The 21,375-nt window shown below is 44.6% G+C and overlaps 1 protein-coding gene across 2 annotated transcripts; it reads left to right on the forward strand.

The window, feature by feature from the left end:
* The first annotated feature begins 60 nt into the window (after positions 1–60).
* Positions 61–21,112, forward strand: mms22l (MMS22 like, DNA repair protein). 2 transcript variants are annotated; one of them, XM_011484860.3, is made up of 27 exons: positions 61–170; positions 295–499; positions 1,827–1,952; positions 2,081–2,133; positions 3,911–3,998; positions 4,094–4,271; positions 4,421–4,514; positions 4,621–4,751; positions 4,930–5,043; positions 5,119–5,295; positions 5,677–5,739; positions 5,818–5,937; positions 7,412–7,647; positions 9,343–9,559; positions 10,960–11,249; positions 14,076–14,257; positions 15,021–15,171; positions 17,759–17,895; positions 17,994–18,136; positions 18,279–18,435; positions 18,544–18,686; positions 18,793–19,004; positions 20,036–20,202; positions 20,305–20,401; positions 20,517–20,684; positions 20,756–20,847; positions 20,927–21,112. In XM_011484860.3, exons 2-26 carry the CDS (start codon positions 327–329, stop codon positions 20,829–20,831), a joined length of 3,693 nt encoding a protein of 1,230 aa, XP_011483162.1. In that variant the 5' UTR covers positions 61–170; positions 295–326; the 3' UTR covers positions 20,832–20,847; positions 20,927–21,112. The 2 variants fall into 2 exon arrangements, with proteins under 2 accessions (XP_011483162.1, XP_011483163.2); XM_011484861.2 differs by lacking the exons at positions 61–170; positions 295–499; positions 20,927–21,112 and adding an exon at positions 510–591.
* Positions 21,113–21,375: the final 263 nt, after the last annotated feature.

Consider the following 21,375-nt stretch of genomic DNA (forward strand, 5'->3'; position numbering starts at 1 on the left):
GACTGCCCAATAAACTGCCTTGAAAGAAGTGCGCATGCGTTTGATAAATGCGCGGGAGAGCCTCAAAACCAAAACAACCGCGTCATGACAAATGTAGGGATTACTTAATTCTCCGCTTTTGATTCAATTTACACTCGATGCATTAGATCACTGATAACAGGAAATAAAAGGTTAGTGTCCACACAGCCTTATTTTAATTCTTGTAATGCCAGTTATCATTCCTGTAATTAATGTTGGTATTTGAATTAAGTAGAGTTTACTATAATTGCTGTAATCTGCGTGTTCGTTTCTCAGCTCATTGGGGAAATCGCTCGTGGTGCGACAGAATGTCTGATGACTTCAGCCAGTCTCTGACTCCCCCAGTGTCCCCATTCACTTCAGACAGTCATTGTGATCCGATTCCTGCGCGTCCACCGCATTTCTGCTGCTCTGAGGTTAAAGATGAAGCCGCTGCTGCTCTGTCACCTGAAGGATACGCTGCCAGAGGCTCCCTGAAACGGTACAGACAGACGGGCAAATTTTCATGCTAATGTGGGGCTTTGAGCTTCTGACATCCACTGAAGGAAACTACACTTTGAGTGCTGTAGTGTGGTGGTTTTTTTTTGTTTGTTTTTTCTGCCCATTATACAAAGTAAGATTTAATTCTCAGTTTACAATTCATTAACAATTTAATCATTCAGTTAAGGGTTTTTATTAGTTTGCAACTTGGAATTCATTATGAAAAATTTGAGTTCAATCTTAGATTTAAAAAACGAAATTTTAAATAAAAGCAAAATCACTAGTAGCACTAGTGAGCTAGTGAGAGATTTAAAGTAGCACTTTAAATCGTTGTGGGTTATTAGTACCATAAATAAAATCAAATAGCATTTAGGAAATTACAATTTATTATTAAAAAATTACATTTCAATTCTTTGATTTAAATCCATTTTATTGTAAATTTATTGCATACTAATTTGCATCTGTGCATATGCATCAAAATCATTGACTGCATAAGAAAACTGGACTGAGTGTCCCCTTCCACTTTGCGTTCCAGACAGGAAGTTCCTGCTGGCTCCAAGAATCCAAAACCCCATAGACGTCTATGAAGAAATAAACAATTATAGCACTAAAGACCATTGACTGTTTAACATATAACTGGACGGATCACATGTGACCTCACTCGTAAAAAAAAAGGCCTCGCTTCCGTTTCCAACTTAATTAAGTCAATGCTGTCGCCATTTCTCCGCGATATGTGCGTTACCATGTTGGAATCCGACCTCCTCAGGAAGCCACGATTGGTCCGTCTACATTTCTATGTCAGCCGCTCTCTGCAAACAGGAGTGAGTACGTTAGAAGGCCACACCCTTCCTATAAAAGCGGGCTTGGGAGAATCTGTCAATCAAACACTTTCAACGTTCAACCCAAGGCCAACTTCTTTTATTGAAGCCTCTTATTGGTCAGACTGATTATTCTGATGAACATAATGACTGAGTAATAGCTGTTTACTTCACTATAAAAGTCCATGGGATCTCGGCTTTTTGGGACATCCGGGTACTTCCTATTTGGAATGCCGGGGGCAAAAGTCGCTCAGTCCAGTTCTTATTTTACTGTCAAAAACCCATGACAATTGAAAATGCAATTGAGGTTGCTTTTATTCAATATTTTATTTTTTTTTAATGTAAGACTAAATAGTAAATTTCATATTGAATTCTAAATTGCAAAATATATTTTCAAATTTCAAGCCTGAATTTTCAATTGAAAATTGAATATTACTTAGAAATATGGGAGGAAAAAATCTTCCACAGTGGAGGAAGAGAATCTCTGTTAATAGTGTTGTTGAATGCCAGGATGCTGTTACGGCTGGACCCAGCACCAGCTGAGTGTGAGGCAGACACGGTAGAGATCTTTGGCTTCGTCTGGGTGACGGAGACGGCACTGGTGGAAAAAACCAAACTACTCTTTGGTCTGTTCAGGTAGATTTATCGCCTTACTTTAAAAGTCCTTTTCCTCAGAAGCATCAAACACAACTATTATAACTGATAATGTTCTTGATCATTTCATCTCTTTTCTGTATGTATTTCTGTTGGTTTTTGTGTTTCAGACAAAATGTTTACAAACTGGAGACTTTGGTCAAGTCCTCCTCTCATGACTTTGGTAAGTCAGTGTTTGTTGTAGTTCACAGATCTTTGTTTTGGATCGCCGTCAAGTCCAAACTCCATCGGAGGAGCTTACAAAAGCAGTTCATTCACCGGTACTAGTTTATTTTTACAATTGAGAAAGTCTTTTCGGAAATGAGATAAAAGCATCTTCAACTTCAAAAACGAAGTCAGGACGATTCTTTCTAAAACATTTTTGTTTTTTGTTCTTGCTACAGCAAAGAGACATGTAGGTTTAAATCAACAGATTGTATAAGTTAGTGTTAAGTCGTTGGATTTTCTTTGCCTACAAATCTAGATCACCTATATGTTTTCCCATGTCTCTGCATAATTTGATATACTGGAAGCACAATACAACACAAACAAATGAACTTCATTCAAGCGAGATCAAGATTTAGAAAACATGAACGTACACAGAGAGTCATTTGGTCCAGTTTCTTACTGACCAAACTCCAGCCAGAGCCAAAAAGTCCCACTTCACGGTTAAGACAAACACTCCTTGTGTCCTTTATTAAAATGTTGCCTTTACATTTTTTACAGTAGTTCAGTATTTAACTATTTTAAGTTGTATTTCTTTTAGCAGCAGCAAAAATAAGTTCCTTTCAAAATAAAACACACCTTGTGTCAAATAAGATCCTCCTCCTGCAGCAGGTTTGCATAAATTTTGATTTGATTCGAAATGCTTTATTTCAAGCAATCAACAAAGACGTATCAAACTTAGGATAATTAGACATTAAATCAAAGATGGCTTGAAAGGGAGTGGAAGGAAGTGAACTTATATAATCCCACCCCTATTTTTATTACATGATTTGTCGTTATAGTTCAAAACTTCAATCAGATAGAATTAAGAATCCTTAAGTATCAATAAAAATGCAAGAAAGCCAAATCAAACATGGCATTTCCTATCATTATGACTTTGGTGCACCTTCATCCCTTTTCTACTTTTACTATCAAATATAAACATGAAAACAATGGTGCCCAATTTTTTACCAAAAAGTATTCTATTCACTTAAATGCAATGTTATGCATCAAATACACAGTCATGTGCAGCAGGACATCAAAATATGTGCTTTAAGTTGATCCTAATAATAAACTACTCTGACACTAAAGTAAACCATCACTTTGTTATGACATGGTAAAAATCTGAGCATAAACGCCAAAACTTTGATACCTAAAACATATCAAATCAAACTACAAACCCGTTATTTGTTTCATTTGTTAGCATTTTTCTTCAAAGTTGAAGAGATTTTAAGCAGCCGCAGTGGGTCAGGAGCCCCAGGTTCCAGACCTCTGAACTAGAAGAATATAATGTAGCAAATGCGGCCTTTCAGTTCCTACCTGGACCCAAGAAATGATAATAGGACCTCTCACCTGTTAAACTGTGTCAATGTATTAGCCTAAAAGCTCAAATGTGGGCCACCTCCACTTTTTAACCAAGATTGATGTTGTTTTTTGAATAATTAAATAATCTACCACATGTTTGTGTCAAATAACTAATAATATTAATTGATACTTTATCTATCCCACAATGGGGACATTTTGACCCATCCCCTGGGGGGAGCGGCGAGCTGCAGACCGGCTGCGCTCGGGGGCGACAGCTGACTGGGGAGGGCGGGGATCGTTCCACCAACCCTTCGGGTGTTGGACGTCCTGCTCTACCGCCTGAGCTAAACTGCCGCCCACTCCATACCTTTTCCTCAGAGTGACATTTTACAGTTAGACGTATGCTTATTGCCCAAAAATCTAGTTCAGTCTGTGACATCATTGTTTTTTAGGACTGGCAGGCAACCTCCACTATGAGGCAGACGATCTTCGACAGCAGTGCGTTTTATTTCTCCAGTACGTGAAAGTCTTCTTGCACAGGTTGGTGTTCGCTCTCACTCAGTCATGTTTGTCAGTGACTTCCGATGCCGGGTGTTCAGCCGCTTCTTCCTGTATTTGGGATGTTTCCTTGTCAGATACGTTGAGCCCAGCAGCTCCATGGATGCAGGTCCGTCTCAGCCTCACGAGGAGCTGGAGCTGCAGTTTCCCTCGGCTCTGCTGGAGGAGCTGTTTGGCCTCACTCTCCTTACTGGTCGACTCAAGGATCTGCCGGCCAACGTTCAGAGTGCTCTGGTTATACAAAACCCAGGAAAGGTACCTCTGAAGATCCATTCTGCATGAAGAGCTGATAAAAGAAGAGCTTTTTCATCACAGAATCAACTTACGGGCCTTTTTTCCCCCCTTATACTCTGCCGTTTAGCTGAATTTGCTTTCGTTGACTTCAAACCATGTTCCTCCCACAGATTTTTCCTCCCTCCTGGCATTTACTGCACCTTCATCTTGACATCCACTGGTCAGTCTTGGAGATACTGCACATACTTGGTCACAAGATGCAAGGTACGAGTCGGAGCAGACAAGTCAGACAGGAAATGAGAACTAAACACTGTGTTATGTGACTCCTGTGGATGGTATGTTGAATCGGTGTCTCTGAAACTATCTCCAGGGCAGGTGGTGTACGCCCACCAGTTTGTAAATCTGACAGGAGAGAACCTGACTGATACCAGTCTGTTTGAAGACCACCTGTGCAGTCTGCTCTGTGACCTCACAGGTCTGGCCATGGGCAAATACAGCAAGGTGGGTGGTTCATTGCACCTACAATTACATGAAGTATCTGTGGTATTTCCTGTTGGTTTTTTTTTTAAACAGACACTAACTGCTTTCCTTTCTTAGCATTTGATTTATAGAAACTATAAAGTCACTTTATAACCTAAACACTAGAACTGTGAACAATGTGGAACCATGTTGATTCCAGGTGAGGCCCACAGAGGTGTTGAGCAGCAATCATTACCTGTGCACCTGCACAAAAGAGATCTGGATTCTGATCATGCACCTCCTGGAATACAGGAATAAAACACTGCACACACAGGTAACACACACACACATTTACCGCCACGGAATAGAATCTACCCCTCAGTCCAACAAGCAACATGTTCTCCTCTAGTCTTTCTGGAGCTACATGAACTCACTGCTGAAGCCCCTGGCTTTGGGGCAGCCCGGGGCAGATGGCTTCTCTGGGTTGCCCTCTCATTGTAAAGACCCTCTGGGCTTCACGTGGTGGCTGGTCACTCATTTGACCATGTTGGGCCAGTACAGCCGGAATGGTACGATCCAGAGTGAGGTAAGAGTGCACCAACCTCGGTGAGGATTTTTTCTGTTCTCAACATGTTCCACAGCTAAACATCCTGGAAGATTAAAGTGTCCTGAAGGGCAAAAAATGAGCAAAACTGAAGGTGTTTTCACAACATGCAAACCTGTAAAGTTAGCAGTTTTTGAAAAAGTCTGGCAATTAGAAGGTTGTTTTTTTAACAGTTGGCACATGACAATTTTGCACTAGATGGGAAAAAATGTGTTTTTTAGATAAACACATTTTAGGCAAGACAGGTGGCACAGAGAAGCAAAAAATATAGTTATTTATTGATGATAATTGATATGACTGCTTTTTTCATATCTTGGTATCTTTAGTGTTTAATAATAATATGTTTTTGTTGTGTTTCCTCAGAAACACCTGGACGATAACTGGACGTTTGTTGAAGACTTGCTGAAGTTAACCTGTAACCCAAAGGTCGGCATTAGTTTTGTCTTGCTGGTTACCTGAAGTGTTCTTATTGCACTGCTTCAGAACAGCTGTGTTTGATAACAGAGGGCGCTTGCTGAGGAGCAGGTGAGGATGCACGTCCACTGCTGCCTCACTCTGTGTCTGCTGTGGGGATCCAGCACCACTGCCGTCTCCATCCTCTGGGATTATTACAGTAAGAACCTGGTAAGAAACAGCAGAAGGAGACGTGAAGTCCAAAAGTTTCATTAACAAAAATGTGTCCCAACTAAACATGCTGCTACATTTACAGAAGCTCCACAACCAATAGGCTGCCGTTGGGTCAAAAAACACCCATTATTCTTGCAAAATTGAAAACTTTCTATCCAAAAAAGGCCAAAACATTGAGTCTTAAGTGAGATTCTTAAAAAGCTGAATGCAGGGAGAGAACTGCTTTAAAGAAGTGATACAATTTAAAGTCGATGGAAAAGGCTGTCATCCTAAACACAAAAACCCCAAATGCAACAAAAGAATACAATTTGGTTTGTTTCCTTTCCAATGCACTGTACTTCCTTTAAAACTCATGATTTCATCATATTAACCAAAGTGGTTGGTGAATGAAGACATGAAGGTGGCTGGTGGACGCAGGAGATGGGGTTAGAAGGAGGAAGCTGATTCGCTGTGGCGACCCCTGAAGGGAAAAGCCCAAAGGAAATGAAGAACCAAAGTAGAAGCAGTCATCTGGGCTTAATGTATCTTTTATTAAAGACCTCTTCTCTGAGTCACGTCTTTAATAAAAAAACATCTTCTACTGGATAAACCAAGTATTTTTCCTTTTTTTACCTACTTCTTTAATAGAATCTACCAGGATAAATGAGAATCTGGACAGACTTGAAAAATCTAATTACAATTACACAGTGCTGCTTTATATTTTAACCCTTACATTTTCCCTCCTAATATCCATCATTTTTTCCACAATTTGAAAATACTTTTTCCTTTTACAGACACTCCTGGTTCTCTGAACTCTTCCTATTGCCCAGGTTCCCTAAAATGGCCTTTTTTTCACATGTTGGGATTCTGATATCTTTCTGATGATCATTCGATGTTCTATGGCTGTCAGACACGACGATATTGTTATTACTTAGACAGCCTCACATTCTACCTGTAGACTTTCCGTCTCCAGAAATCCTCCGCCCAAACGTCTCTGTTTGGACTAAAGACCTTTTCAAACGCTGCTGACACTCGGAGTCATCTCCCAAAAAAGAGAACAGGCCAAATGATTTGTTTGGAGTTTAGGGCTTTATGGTGGTTAGCAGTGTTTGTGATTGTGACTGGTGACCTGTTCGGGGTGTACCCCACCACCACTTAACAGAACTGGGATAGGCTCCAGCAACCCCGTTACCCTAAAAGGGATTCAGGTTTTTTTTTAGATGGATGGATGGATTTGAAACACAAAACGCTTCATAAATCTGTATTAAAACTTTCCAAAAATTCTCTTTGCTTCATCATTCTTCAATGTAACTAAAGTATTTATAATTGTTTTCATGAACAAGGAAGTGTTGCTGTCTGCATAAACACAAGCAGGTGTAGGCTGACTCAGAACCTGAAAAAAGTTTTTTTTTCTTCTGTTTTTTTTTAAATGTTTCATGTAGTTTTTGTCAAGCTCACCAGAGTAAATCTTTTTTCCATCCATCCTGTGAAGAACGCCTCGTTCACTGTGCCCTGGCTGGGGGTGTCTGCTTTGAGAACGCAGTTCAAGACGCCTCTGGCTGTGCTGGAGGAGGCCCGCCGCCTCGGATGTCCCTCTCCCGTCCGCTCTCCGGGACACACCCAGCTGTACCGCTCGGCCAGCTCCTTCCACATCTTCCTCAGAGTGCTGGCCCTGTGCCTCGGCCAGGACGGAGTGGGTGGAGTCCCACAGAGACAAATCAAGGGCAGGTAAGGATAAAGACACTGATCTAAGAAAAGTACAGCTCAGGACGGGGTTATAGTATTCAGTCTTCCTCTTGATCTTTGAATGTGTGTCGAGTTTGAACAGCTGTTTGGATTACTTTGGCAGTGGGGCTGCATACCTGCAGGAATGCTTGCAGGACATGTGTGCCCGCAAACAATCATGCGTTTGGCTGTTGTTTGTTGAAGCGCCAGGTGCACCAGTCTCCCAGCATGCCTTTGATATTTGCTGAGGCCCGGCGCTGGAGCAGGTGTCTCAGGAGTCAACCACCTGCTCTTCAGCTCAGGCCAGACCCGAGGAGTTTCCGATGACGCTCAGGCAGGACTCAGACCGCACCTGCTCCCCGGAGCAACGGCTCAAGAAGCCAACCGAAGGGCTCCAAGTAAATGAAAATTTACAAGCTGATGTTCAAATCAGAAGCGAGCGCTGAGCCATACAATATCCCAACATAGCTGGGTGCCAGAGAGAGGCAGCCGTAGATAAATCCGCCTAATGACTTTCCTCTGTTTGGATTGTGTTCAGTAGCACTGCAGACATGGGGCTAATTAGCTAACGAGCGTGGCAGTTAATTCGCCTTAACGAAGCCGTGTTGGTTTCCAACACGGATGGAGACGAAAGCTTGGGCGAGCAGAGGGAGGGGCTGTGGGTGGCGGGCAGCCTGGCAACAGTCTGGCTGTGTTGGGACAGGTCCAGGTTCCCCCTGCTCCACCTCTCTACCAAAACAGCCACCAGCACCTCCTTCTCCCCAGAGCCTCTCTGAGTGCATCGCTGCGATGACCCCGCTCCTCGCCGAGCTCAGCGAGAAACCCGCAGCCATCCCTTTCCCTGCGAGCAAGTTGATCGAAAGTGCCAGAAGTTATGAGCATCTGTTAGAAAAAAAATTGGTTCTGCACAAACATACACCGGTAAGAAAAAGGAAGGAAATCCCAGCTGATTAAATACATCTTTATATCACATTCATAGGTTTAAATCCACACTTCAAGCGTCATCCATTTATAGTCTTTAGTGGGTGTAAATAAACTGGATTTAGACTCGACCTGGTCTTCCCCGGCCCCCTCCTCCTGGTTCCACCACTCTGTTTTGTTTCAGTTTGTCTTGAGAAGCTTGCCGCTCGTGTTTTGACCCAAACAGCAGCTCTGCTCACCTGTGTGGGCTGCATCTGTGCTTTGGAGATGGGGTGAGGGCTTCAGCCTTCTGTGTTCTCTTGCCAAGCAAACAAACTGCATTGTGGATGTGTGCGCAGCACGTGTGTGTGTGTGGTATTATTGATCTTTCTCTGGTGTTGCAGTAAATTGGTTTGGCTGCAGAGAGAAGGACCAAGCACCTACTGCTGCGTGTCTGAGTGTCTCTGACATTTAACATGATCTTTAAAGGCATTTCTCCACAGTGCCCGCAGGATCTAACAGCGTGCTGCTGGGTGGTTCTCTATTCTTACTTACCAGCTCCTGGTTTTTTCTTGCTTTCTCTCTTGCATCCACACACACACAGTCATCTCTTCCCTGGAGCGTAGAGCGTCATGCAGGTAGGTGATGGAGGAAGAAAGTTCTGGTAGAAACACTCAAAGTCAGAGGTTTCAGGGAGACAAATCAGCTGTGATGAGTTGGTCAGCAAAAGTAAAGCAACACTGGAAATGTAACTTGTTGTTTTTTTTGCCTGTTTTTGTGTCTTTTGTTTGTTTCTAGAATTTACTCCAAGTTCTCCTCAAAGAAGATGCTGGAGCTGTCTGAAGCAGGCCTCATGAATTTTCTGCTGCTCTTTCTGGTGGTGGCCCGGCAGGTAGAGCTGGAGGACGTGGCCAGCAGGTTCTGTGAGCTGCTCGGCTTTTTGCCCTCCAACCGCCCCCCGGCACACCGCTCACTGGTATGGAGGGGGCAGTTGGCATTGCTGTTGCTCTTTCAGGTACGTCTGAAATTCAGGATACTGGTAGAAAGGTCGCAGGTGCATCTTTAGAAAGCCTTCTATACAATGGAAGATATAAGCATCTGATCCCTTGCTGATTTTGTAAATTTGCCCCCCTAAAAAGAAATTGACAGTCTGTCATCTTAATGATAGGTTCATTTGAACATTGAGAGACAGAAAATCAAGGCTTTAAAGAATGTACATGTATTTTTTTTTTTGCATTTCATCGGAAAAAAACAAGTATACGATCCCCTGGGAACCATTAAGACATCAGTCAGACTCCTTCAGGGAAAAGATTGTAGACCTACACAAGACCAGAATGGTCTACAAAACCTTCAGCAAGGAGCTGGTGGTTACTGTGACAACTGTTGGTGCAACTGTTCAAAAATACAGGAACATGACCATCAATCCACCTGTAGGTCTGGGGCTCCAAACAAGAGCTGACCTGGTAGGGTTTCCATGATCATGAGAACAGTGAGAAATCGGCCTAAAACACCCTACAGGAGTTAGTTGATGATCTCAAAGCAGCTGGAACCAAAGTCACCAAGAAAACCATTAGGAATACTTTATGCTGCTGTGGTTTCACATTTTGCAGAGTTTGCAAAGTCCCCCTGCTAAAGAAGTTTGCCAATGAACACCTTCATGATTTAGACTAGAGAGTGATTGGGAGAAGGTTCTGTGGTCAGGGGAGACTAAAATGTAACTCTATGGCGTCGTGTTTGGAGGAAGAAAAACCCTGCCTATGACCCCAAGAACACCATCCCCACTTTTAAGCATGGAGGTGGAAGCATTATGCTTTGGGGGTGTTTTTCTGCACAGCACTACTTTACTATGTGGATGGGAGGACGGACAAAGTGCTAATAAAGGTTTTGCCCCAAAGTTCTAAGTCTTTCTAGCAAGAGGGTTTAAATACTTATTTACCTCAATGAAATACAAATAAATTCTTTAAAGTGGATTTCTCGACTTTATTACTTCTGTCTCTCACTGTTCGAATGAACCTACCATTAAGATGACAGACTGTCGATTTCAAATACTTGTTTCCTCTTCTGTAACTTTAGGACAAAACATGATCTTTGTGACCTGATTAAAAAAACTTGTAAATGACAAAGTGAAATGAACCGCTGTGTCTGGATGTTTGTATTCATTGTATTCCACTTTGGCATTTCTGAAATGAGTTGTCCAAACATGTCCAGTTGAGTATAAATAAGTTTGACGAGTTTGACTGTTTTCCCAGAAAGTCTGGTTTGTTTTTTCCAACGCAGTTTCTGTTGGACCGTCAGAGGGGTTCAGGCTGCACCCCTGTTAGCACAAATGTGTGCCAAAATGAGAAATTTAAGAGCAGAGCAGTGTGTTTTTGGCAGATCCCATCAACTGATGGTTTTTCTGATTCATTGCTGCAGGAGAGAGGTCTGGATGTTGGGGTCCAGGCCAGCTGGTTGGCGGCTTCCTTTAATGAGACGGCCAAGGAGTTCTACAACAAAACCACGGAGGCCTCCCGCAGACAAGCCCTCTGGGGGCCTCTGGGCTCCTACCTGGATGGTGTGGCTGAGGTGTTTGAGATGAGCTCCAGCCTCAGCCTGTCAGAGGAGAAGCTGCTCAGTGAGGGCTTTGACTGGCTGCTTCCTGCTTGTCGCCAGTCGGAGCTGAACTCGGCGCTGAGCTTCCTGCAGGTCGTCCTGGCGCAGCTCAGGTGAAACTTTTACCGCCCACCTCTGTCCGTTTCCCCCCACTTCTGCTTTCATTTTCTGATTACTGGTCTTTGACAGATGACAGAGGAGAAGACATTTAATAGTTCAGGCTAAGCTGTGCTTTTATAATTTGCTGCAGAGGAGGTGAGTGGTCTGTTTCCGCTCCTACCCCAGCCCAGAGTCCTGACAATAGGAGGATTGTGTGGTCACCAGGAGTGAGTGTCTGCAAAGAACCTGTGATGCGCTGAGGCCCCTCTTGGTCTCAGGAGGTCTAATGACCCCCGGGTCACCCTCACCAGGTGCTGCTAGAGCCCTGATTAGAGTTACGGGCCCAGGGGAGCCTCTGTGGACCCCCTAGCTGTTTTGAGAAGGGCAGTATTGCTGCGGTTGTGTGAGAGACTCTGGTCAGTGGAGCATCAGAATGGGTTCAGCTGCAGGACAGGGGTGTTTGTTACACAAACGACCCCAGCTGAAGGTTAAAGAGGCACGGCTGAAACAGTGTCTGTTTATGTGGAGGGGCAGTGATGGGAACAGCGGCACAGGTGAGAGCTGGAGTGAGGAATGATGGGAATCTTTCCCCTCTAGATTCAGCTGAATCTACTTCATCAGTCATCAAAGGCGAGCCTAAGAGGAGCTGAAATAATAAAAACTGTCCGGATTCTTCTTGCAATTGATTTCATGGATCCAAAGAGTCACAACACCGACGGTATTCTCGTTCTGAACCTAAGTTCACGTCACCCTGGGCAACGCGCGTTCAAGTGACCGCTTCCAATGAAAGGTCTCTGTATTTGCACATAAATGCACGTTTCAAAACTCTCACATTCACACGTAGCTACGTAAATTTCTACGATCGTTCTCATGCCCGACATAAAAAACACGCAGCCATGGGACGCACGTCGAAGGTTAAACAAGTTCAACTTTGACCAATCAGGTCAAAGAATTGGTAGTGACATATTAATGGCATCCCTTTTAATTCACAGAAGTGCTAACCGTTCGAAAATTGACTATGGAGGAGAAATGAATGTTTGAGGTTTGTGCCCGGCTGGAATTCTGACACAAAGTCTTTCATATATCGAAATAAAGCTGTGAAAGAACAGGCCTGACAGGGCTAGAGTTTCAAGATTTGCACCACTTACCTTTTCCAACTGCAGGTGGTGGACATACAAGAAGAAGCCCCTCCCTGCTTGTCCAGTGTGAAAACCATGGGCTAGAGGCACATGTAAGAGCGTAGCTTTAAATGCAGACTGCTTCATGTCTCCACAGTTGAAGTTGCACCGCTCACAAACCTTTCTGTCCATGAGAAGACTGAGAGCCTCTTTCTAGTTTCAAAAGCCAGACTTCAAAAAGTCTCAAGGTTCCCATCTGTAGAGGTGTACATTTGCACATAAATGGCCACGGAGGGAGCAGTTAAAAAATAAAAAGGGCTCCCAGGGGCCCTCTGTGTGACGACGTGGACCACCGTGACCCATGTAACAGAATAAAAAGATACCAGGCGCCCTCTTTGAAATTCATCCCCCCAAATGAAGCCTAATTCCTCACCCTGGCAATTCTTGGTATGTCTTTGTGATTAATGCTTTTTCTGTGACACAATTAATGTGTAATTATGTACCCTGGCAAGTTTAGCCTGTACATCATTACGCCCATTAAGAGCAATGTGGAATCTGCACACATTAGCAGAATTATTCTGCCAACGGAAGGGCCGAACATTCACTGTTGATAGTCATTGTCATGGTGCCGAGGCAAGAAGCCAATCACAGGCATAATTCCTCGGTTTGATTTCTTCCCATGACCCTCTGCTGTGAGACGGTGGGGGTGTTGCTGGTTGATGAGATGAGCTGACACTGGTGCACCCTGTTGGATGTGTTTTCGGCGCAAACAGTTAATCCCCGTCTCCTTGGCTTGATGGAGGAAAGCCTCGCCGTGAAGCATTTTGCTACCTTAGCTTTTGATAGGAAAAAAAAGCAAAGCAGGACAAAGTCACGCTTCTGCTGTTTAAGGGCCGTCTGTCTGGTTGTTAGGATGCTATATGTTTGGAGTCTTGGCATTTCTGGCGGATGCAGCTGGGGGGAGGCTGGCCGTGTGCCTAATGCTGCTGCTGTTGTGTTTTTGTGAGTACACAGGGAGCCACAGATCCAGATTAAGTGTGGTCTCTGACGATGTTTTGTACAATGAGGGCTGATGGGTGTGAAAGACCCATTCCACAGTCGTAACAAGCCTAATGAATTCAGACTCTAATCGATTGTCTCAGCTCTCGCTGGATTAGATGCAACCTTGCTGGAAGGGAAGGCGCCGCTGGTGTGGGTGTGCACGCACGCGTACCTCAGCCACGCCTGCTTGAGGAAGGAAAAACGCGGGTGCTTTACTTTTCTTTCTTCCCCGGTTCACCTTAACCCCTGCCTCCTCATCCAACCCCCCCCCCCCCCCGTCCGGGTGAATGAGGGGGACAGAGGGATCATCTCCAGGCTAAATGAGATTACAGCTCCTTCAGCTGCTTATCAGGACTAATGCCAGGCACCACGGGGCTGCAGGAGCGGCTGGGGCCAGCGCCAGGGATGAGCCCCAGAATGGTTTGTGTACAGGAGATCCCCTTCATGCCTGTATCTTCCTCCACCACACCTTCCTTCACACTGCAGCGCACTGTTGCACCTAGTAATCCCCCTTGAGAGAAAAGAGGGGAAAACACATGAAGGAGGAGTAAAAAGGAGTGACAGGGCAGGAGAAAGAGGGTGGAGGAGTGGGGGCTCACACACAAACGAATCAGGATGCTGGACACTTTATTTATTTATTCATTTTTACCTGTTCTTTCTTTTGTGAATGTGTCCTTTCAGGCGGGTCCATCAGCTCACTGTCCAGTCAGCGGCCACGCCAGCCTGGGCTCCTCCTCTCAACAGTGTGGTTAAAGAGCGCCACCTAGCGGTAGCTGCTGCCTTGTGGACGCACTTCTTCCCCTTTCTGCGCAGCCTGCGCCTCTCCCAAACCCCCCCAGCACAGTTGGCAGACACCGCAGCAGGTCAGTAATGTCTGCTGAAAAGGTCCAGGTGGGGGTGGGCATTAAAGACCTACTCCAATGGAAATGGTGTTTGGGTGTTTTAACATGTTCTTCTAGCATTTTTCTCATGAAGAAGGACATATTTAAAGTAAATTAAGCTTAAAATGTCATTTCTGAGAAATGCTGATGGGAATAGAGTGTATTTGTGATGTAGAAAAACAGTGCAACAATGCTCCGCTCCATTCTGATGCATCCGCTTGCAGACAAATAGATCCATGAACGTCTTTGTTTTCCTTGTCTGAGCTCGAATCTGGATCCAAACTGTACGGCTGGATAGATCTGATATTGATCACCATTTTTGTTGCACTGCTAATATTAGGTTGGGGTGTGAGGGTTTTAAGCTAGCAGGAGTGACAGGAGAAGTCATTCCTGATATTTTAAAGATGGATGACGGGAAGTGTGGTCTGTTCCACCCATGGCTCAGAGGCAAAATTTCCAATGCTGCTCTGCAGAAATGGTGACACAGGTTATTTGATTTTAGCTAAAAAAAAAAAAAAGCCATAATTCTAATGAAAAGAGCACTGGGAACGCTTTTACAACAAATCAAAAGATGATCAGAGTGGGACTTTAAAGCTGCTTTAGCAAGATTTGTACCAGTAGAAGTTGTGGAGAAGAAGAAATATGAAGATTTCTAAGAAATGTGTTCTTAGTTTTGAAAAAATGTATGTTTAGGAGGAGCAGATGATATAAAATACTGTCTTGGACTTAATTTGATATTTTGCAGGTTTCACTTTGCTGGCATTTGATCTGCCCAGTTCTGCCCCCCAGGACCTTCAACCCAACCCGCTTCAGTCCATCATGCAGTGTTTTGGCTGGGATGATATGGTTAACCCGCTTCTGGTAACTCGCTACCTTCCCCATCTGCTCCAGAACAGGTAGAGTTACGTGTTCAGGTCTATTTTGATCACCTAATGTCCATGGGGGGAGGGGGGAGGGGGTATTTCACGACTGCAATACTGTAATATAGATGTGGGTGGGAAAACTTTTTGATTCGGGGGCCACAAACGGTTCTAAAATTTGACAGACGGGCCCAACAGGGAGCTGACATGGCCCCCATGACAGGGGCAGATGAGAATCCACCTCATAAGAAAAAGAAATAATTAATTTTAAGTGAAAATTAATCAACTGTTTTTCTTTTTTCAAAACTGTAACTTTTGTATTCATTTCAATGCCAATTGCACCAATAGGTTGGTGTCTCTCAGGGAAAAACACTAATTTAGGGAAATGCTGCGTTCGTGTGGTGTTGGAATGATCGTAAAAATGACTGTCTGACTTGGGAAAAACATGTGAACATCAGAAAAACCACAAATCCTCAGATACCACATGAATGCAGACTAACTTTCTGCACCTAAACAAAGGTCAATATTGTAGTGCACCATCTATAAGGGGATACCAGAATGACAGGGAAAATAAATCAATAATAAGGATTATTGATATAATTTATTCCAGGTTAAATATTGTAACAGGCCACATATGGCCCCCGGGTTTCCCCACCACTGCTAAAGGTTTTGAGAATTACATAAATATTAGAAATTGGAAAAGTTGCTGCTTACGTTTTTATAATAGCAATTTGCATAGACAACAGGATGTTATGAAGAGTGATCAGATGAATTGCATAGTCCCTCTTTGCCATGAAAATCAACTTAATCCCCCCAAAAAAGCTTTTCACTGTATTTCATTGCTGTCATCAAAGGACCTGCTGAGATCATTTCAGTCATCGTCTTGTTGACGAGCACAAGATCATTCTGTCAGGCTGATTGGGTTAGAATGGCAGAACTGACATGTTAAAAGGAGGGTGATGCTTGAAATCATTGTTCTTCCACCCTTAACCACGGTGACCTGCAAAGAAACGCGTGCAGCCATCATTGCGTTGCATAAAAATGGCTTCACAGGTGAGGATATTGTGGCTACTAAGATTGCACCTAAATCAAGGATTCAGCTGCAGGATGGGAGTGCCACCAGTGCAGGGCTTGCTCAGGAACAGCGGCAGGCAGGTGTGAGCGCATCTGCACGCACAGTGAGGCCAAGACTTTTGGAAGGTGGTCTGGTGTCAAGAAGGGCAGCAAAGAGGCCACTTCTCCAAAATAAAAAAATTTAAATTGGGACAGATTGATCTTCTGCAAAAAGTATGGTGAGTGGACTGCTGAGGACCGGGGCAAAGTCCTATTCTCCCATGAATCCTCTTTCCGATTGTTTGGGGCATCTGGAAAAAGGCTTGTCCGGAGAAGAAAAGGTGAGCGGTACCATCAGTCCTGTGTCACGCCAGCAGTAAAGCATCCTGAGACCATTCATGTGTGGGGTTGCTTCTCATTCAAGGGACTGGGCTCGCTCACAGTGTTGCCCAAAAACACAGCCATGAATAAAGAATGGTACCAAAATACCTTCCAACAACAACAACTTCTTCCAACAATCCAACAACAGTTTGGTGACCAACAAAGCATTTTCTAGCATGATGGAGCACCGTGCCTCAAGGAAAAAGTGAGAAATAAGTGGCTCGGGGACCAAAACATCGACATTTTGGGTCCATGGCCTGGAAACTCCCCAGATCTTAATCCCATTGAGAAGTTGTGGTCAATCCTCAAGAGGCAGGTGGATAAACAAAAACCCACTAATTCTGACAAACTGATTGGCAGGATTTGGCCCAGAAGTTGATTGACAGCACGCCCAGGCGAACCGCAGAGGTCCTGAAAAAGGAGGGCCAACACTGCAAATACTGACTCTTTGCATAAATCTCATGTAATTGACGATAAAAGCCTTTGAAACGTGTGAAGTGCTTGAAATTATGTTTCAGTGCATCACAGAAACAACTGAAACAAAAATCTAAAAGCAGTTTAGCAGCAAACTTTGTGAAAACGTATATTTGTGTCATTCTCCAAACCTTTTGGGCATGACTGCAGACTGGGAGTCTCTGATTTTTAACGATAAATCTCCTTTTATAGAAAACACAAACTACATCGTTTCTTCAAAATTACTCAAAGCCATGCATGTATATTACCTGGAAATACTTTCACCTTAAAACTCAGTTTTTCTGAATGTAATTTAGGAAATAGTTTAACAGCAGCATCCAGAAAAGCAGCACTTTAGATCAGAGAAGTTTGAGAGGAGTCGCTACTCCCTTAGGAACAAGAAGCTAAGATGAACATTTCCATCCATCCATCCAACCTCTCAACACCAAAATAACACACACTCGTTACCATAACTCAGTTGATACTGACGCAGAGAAAAACAGCAACACGTTACTACTGGATATCGGCGCAAGGCTGCTTTTCTCCACTTCAGAATCCGCTGGAATCAATTGTGTAATTCCAGGTAAAGCTCCAGAGTTAAAGGGTTAATCCCCTTCAGGGTCGTGGGATGCTGCTGGAGCCTATCCCAGCTACTGTTAGTCAGGCGAAGGCGGGGTACACCCTGAACAAGTGGATTTCCATGACATCCTAAACAGGAAGTGCCTTTCCTTTGCAGCGAGCTGGTGTCCTCGCTCAGCAGCGGCTCTGGTGCTGCTGCTGGTTCTGCACAGAGCCTCTCTGTGAAGGCCTGGTTCAGATGTGTCCTGCAGCAGCATCTCCACAGGAACCTCCATGGGACAGACAGCAAAACTGGTGGGAAAATCTTCTAAACAAGTCATTTGTTTTTATAAAAAATCTGATGGGTCGTGACAACCAAACTGATGAGTCTACTCCGCATTTGCACCCCCCAGGCCGGGCTGTGGGGGAACAGCTGAGTGAACTCACCCGCCTCGTGCTGAGGCTCCCAGAAGTAGAGGATCTTCTGCAGAAAGCTGCCCTTCATCCCGCATCCAGCAGGTTGGAGCCCACTGCAGCTCTGGAGATGTTTGTCAAGGTAACAGCTGAGTTACTTTCACCGCTCTGACCTTTGAATCTGCAGCATTTTGGTTTTTCAAGGAAGAGAAATGTGAACGGACGCACGAGCTCTGCGCTGCAGGTAGACATTTACACGTGTGTTTTGTTTGTGTGTGTTTCAGGCGGTGGGCAGTGTCTACAGTGGACTCTCACTCTTATCTGAGCGATCGGCCATGATTACCAGAGCTCTCAGCTACATTGGTGACATCTTAAAATACATTAACCCTTATGTGGTGAGCAAGAACCACGAGGGGATACAGCTGGCATACTGGGCTGTGGGTAGGTGGACGGACCATACACAAAGAACGTTCATTAAAGTGAGACTCCAGTAACAAACTGGAGTAAATGTGAATCAGACTCAGTGACGCTCTATCCTGTGTGAGCCAGGTTGTGTAGTGAAACACTGGAGCCCCCTGCTGGCCACTTCCAGATGTCAGCAGCTGTTGTTCCGCATTGTGGATGGTCTGCTGCTTCCTCACAACCTCCCTCAGGACAAAGCTCTGAGGGACAGCCTGCCTTTGTATCTACAGGTCAGGACAGTTTGGTTTGGGCTTTTAGTCACAGCTTTTAAGAAACCTCCCAATGTAAAGCACCGCCCAGCTGTCCTCCATGAGTTTTCTCATTTCTGTCTTGAAGGGTCTGTCGGTGGCCTCAGGTGTGTCTCAGTCTCAGGGGGTTTACCTGAAGCAGCAGCTGCGCTCTGTAACCTGCAGATATCTGGACCACTTCCTGCCTGCCTCGCCGTATGTTGGCAGCATCGCCAACCACCCCGTGCTTCTGGCTGCGTGTGAGCCCAGCCCAACTGTGCGGGGGGCTGCACTGAGGAGGACCATCCTGGGGGTGCTGTGGTCAGTCTCTTAAAGGAAAAATCCACATCTTCTTGCTTCAACATCAGCCTTGACTTCGCTTTTGAAAGCTTTAGTCACAACTGCCCTTAAGGGTGGACGTGGGCTGTCTGCGGGTAAAAAAAGGGCAAACCTGTACGGACCACACAGGTGGCCCGCAGGAAATGTCAAGGCCACAGATCGCTCGGGGAGCATATAGAGCAAAAATATTCATGCACAATGTTTTTTTACTGTCATGCTGCAGGCGACAGGCCATAGTGAACACTTATACATAGCGTAAAGGCAAGTGAGGGTGCAGTATTTGAGACCCCCCCCCCCCAATTCTGCTTGGAGCTCATTAGTGCTGTTCAAGTGATAAGTACGCAGCCTGACTGTTAGAATTTGGGAAATTAAACAATCAGTGTAGTTTGTATCGACATCCTATGGACACTTAAGTATCAAAATGCATGAAGCATTTGTGCGCTGTCAGAAAGGAGCCAATGCTCGCACCTTACGAACGGCTGCGTAACCCTTGTGCTATCCTAGGCACTTTAACATTGGGAGTTGGGTCATCTAGACCCACTAGACAGTGCTCTGAACCTTTTTTCATCAATGATTTGTGAACCTCACTGGTGTCCATGGATTACATGAAATCTTTCCACCTTTATCCACCTTTGTCATGGTAGGGAGAACCAATGGTCAATGTAAGGGTGGGGTCATAGGATAGCACAATGGTTAAAGGGCGCCGTAAGACAGCATCACCCACACGTGCGTGACTTGCATTTTTCTTGCAAAAACGTCCCGATACACTTGCCACATTCACGACAATGGTACATTCCACTGCCTGAACAGCAAAACAGACCTGCACTACCTTTTAAGATGCAGTCGCTCCTCTCTGCAACGCTCCCCTGGCCGGAAAAGCCCTAATCCCGCAGCATCCGTACGGGTCAACCCCTGGAAGGGCTGCATGTGACTAGGACTCAAACGGGTAACACTGTAAACACTGAAGAGCTTATCCTGGTGTGTTTCTTTCTTTTTTCCCTCACATTCTGCAGTGACAACTTTCTTCAGTTCAAAGGTCACACCCCCCCTCCTCGCCTCGCATCGGTCCTGATCTTCCTGTTTGAGCTCCTGAGGAGAAACACGGACTCTGACGTCACCCTCCTCACCGTCCCCCTCCCCTCTCTGCTGCGTTGCTTGATGCTGGTCAATGAGCCACAAGGTATAAAGAACCATCTCATTTCTGCCCCCCCACCCCCCAGGCTTTCTTATTTATTTATTACGTCGTACTTTTCAAAATAATGGACATTTGGTTTTCTGGCAGTGAGGAAGACGAGCTTAGATGCTCTGCAGCTTGTGGTGGAGCGATGTGCCGTTGCGTCATCCGAAGGACCATGCGAGCAGATGATTGCAGTGTTACGGTAACGCCATGATACGCTGAAGTAACAGTCAGAGGATAGATGTTGCAGTCTTTGGATTTTTGAGACAGTTAAAGCCCATTCTGGGCAAGTTTTACACTGATGGATTGTTTTCCAGGTCATTTGTGGAGGAGAATGAAGGGGTGTACGCCAGGCAGGTGTACGGCGTTTTGGAGACGGTAGCTGTGTTGGATCCCAGTGTGGTTCAAGCTCTCATTCCCAGTCTGTCCCAAAGTCTGAGAAGCTGTGAGCACAAACAAGGACTGGGCAAGAACATCACCCTGAGGTGAGCGTCAGCCTGAAGCCATGCCAAAACTCTAGACATGCATGTGTTCTGTAAATCTGTCTGTGAAACAGGAGTGCATATGTGAAGCTGCTGAGTCTGCTGGGAGAGAGTGGGCAGGCAGAAATCACCAATCTGGAGAGCGACTAAGACGTTCCTACCAAAGGTACCAAACCTCGGGATTTGGAACGACTTCTGAAAAGAGTTCATCTCCCATCAGCCTCCTCCTCCTTTTTGATTTTCAGAAAAACGTGGACCTTTTTTACTGAAACGTCCATCGCTGCTGCACAAAGCTGAATGAGTAGTACTTTTTTTTATAAGGAATGCCTATTAAAATGTTACTAAACTGTACTTAATGTAAATTGTATGTGGAAATCACAGTCTTACATTTAGGAAAATGTTTGAGAATAAAACAAAAAGTGATGTTCAAATGCCTTCCAGGTGAGAATCTACTTTGGGATCTACACAAATGAGATTTCGGGGCTCGATTGCCATTTGGCTATATGCCATCAGAATTGATCTCCAACAGGTTAGCACAGAGAATTACAAATTTAATGAACGTCAGAGTTTAAAATCAAAAAGAAAAAAAGTAAGGAAGAGAGGTACCGTTTGTTCCTCAGCTCTTTTTTTGTCTTTTGAATTCCCAAGTTGCAGCAATCGCTCCCATTCCGGCTTTAGTTTGCACCTAATCATA

Source organism: Oryzias latipes, chromosome 16 (genome assembly GCF_002234675.1).
Source record: "Oryzias latipes chromosome 16, ASM223467v1".
In the NCBI taxonomy this organism is placed as follows: Eukaryota; Metazoa; Chordata; class Actinopteri; order Beloniformes; family Adrianichthyidae; genus Oryzias; species Oryzias latipes.

Excerpts from the sequence above, each read along its gene's own strand:
- mms22l (XM_011484860.3), top strand. The coding sequence starts at position 327 with ATGTCTGATGACTTCAGCCAGTCTCTGACTCCCCCAGTGTCCCCATTC. Across the intron at positions 1,953-2,080 it reads CTACTCTTTGGTCTGTTCAG|ACAAAATGTTTACAAACTGG; the intron begins GTAGATTTATCG and ends TTTGTGTTTCAG. Across the intron at positions 11,250-14,075 it reads GTCGTCCTGGCGCAGCTCAG|GCGGGTCCATCAGCTCACTG; the intron begins GTGAAACTTTTA and ends GTGTCCTTTCAG.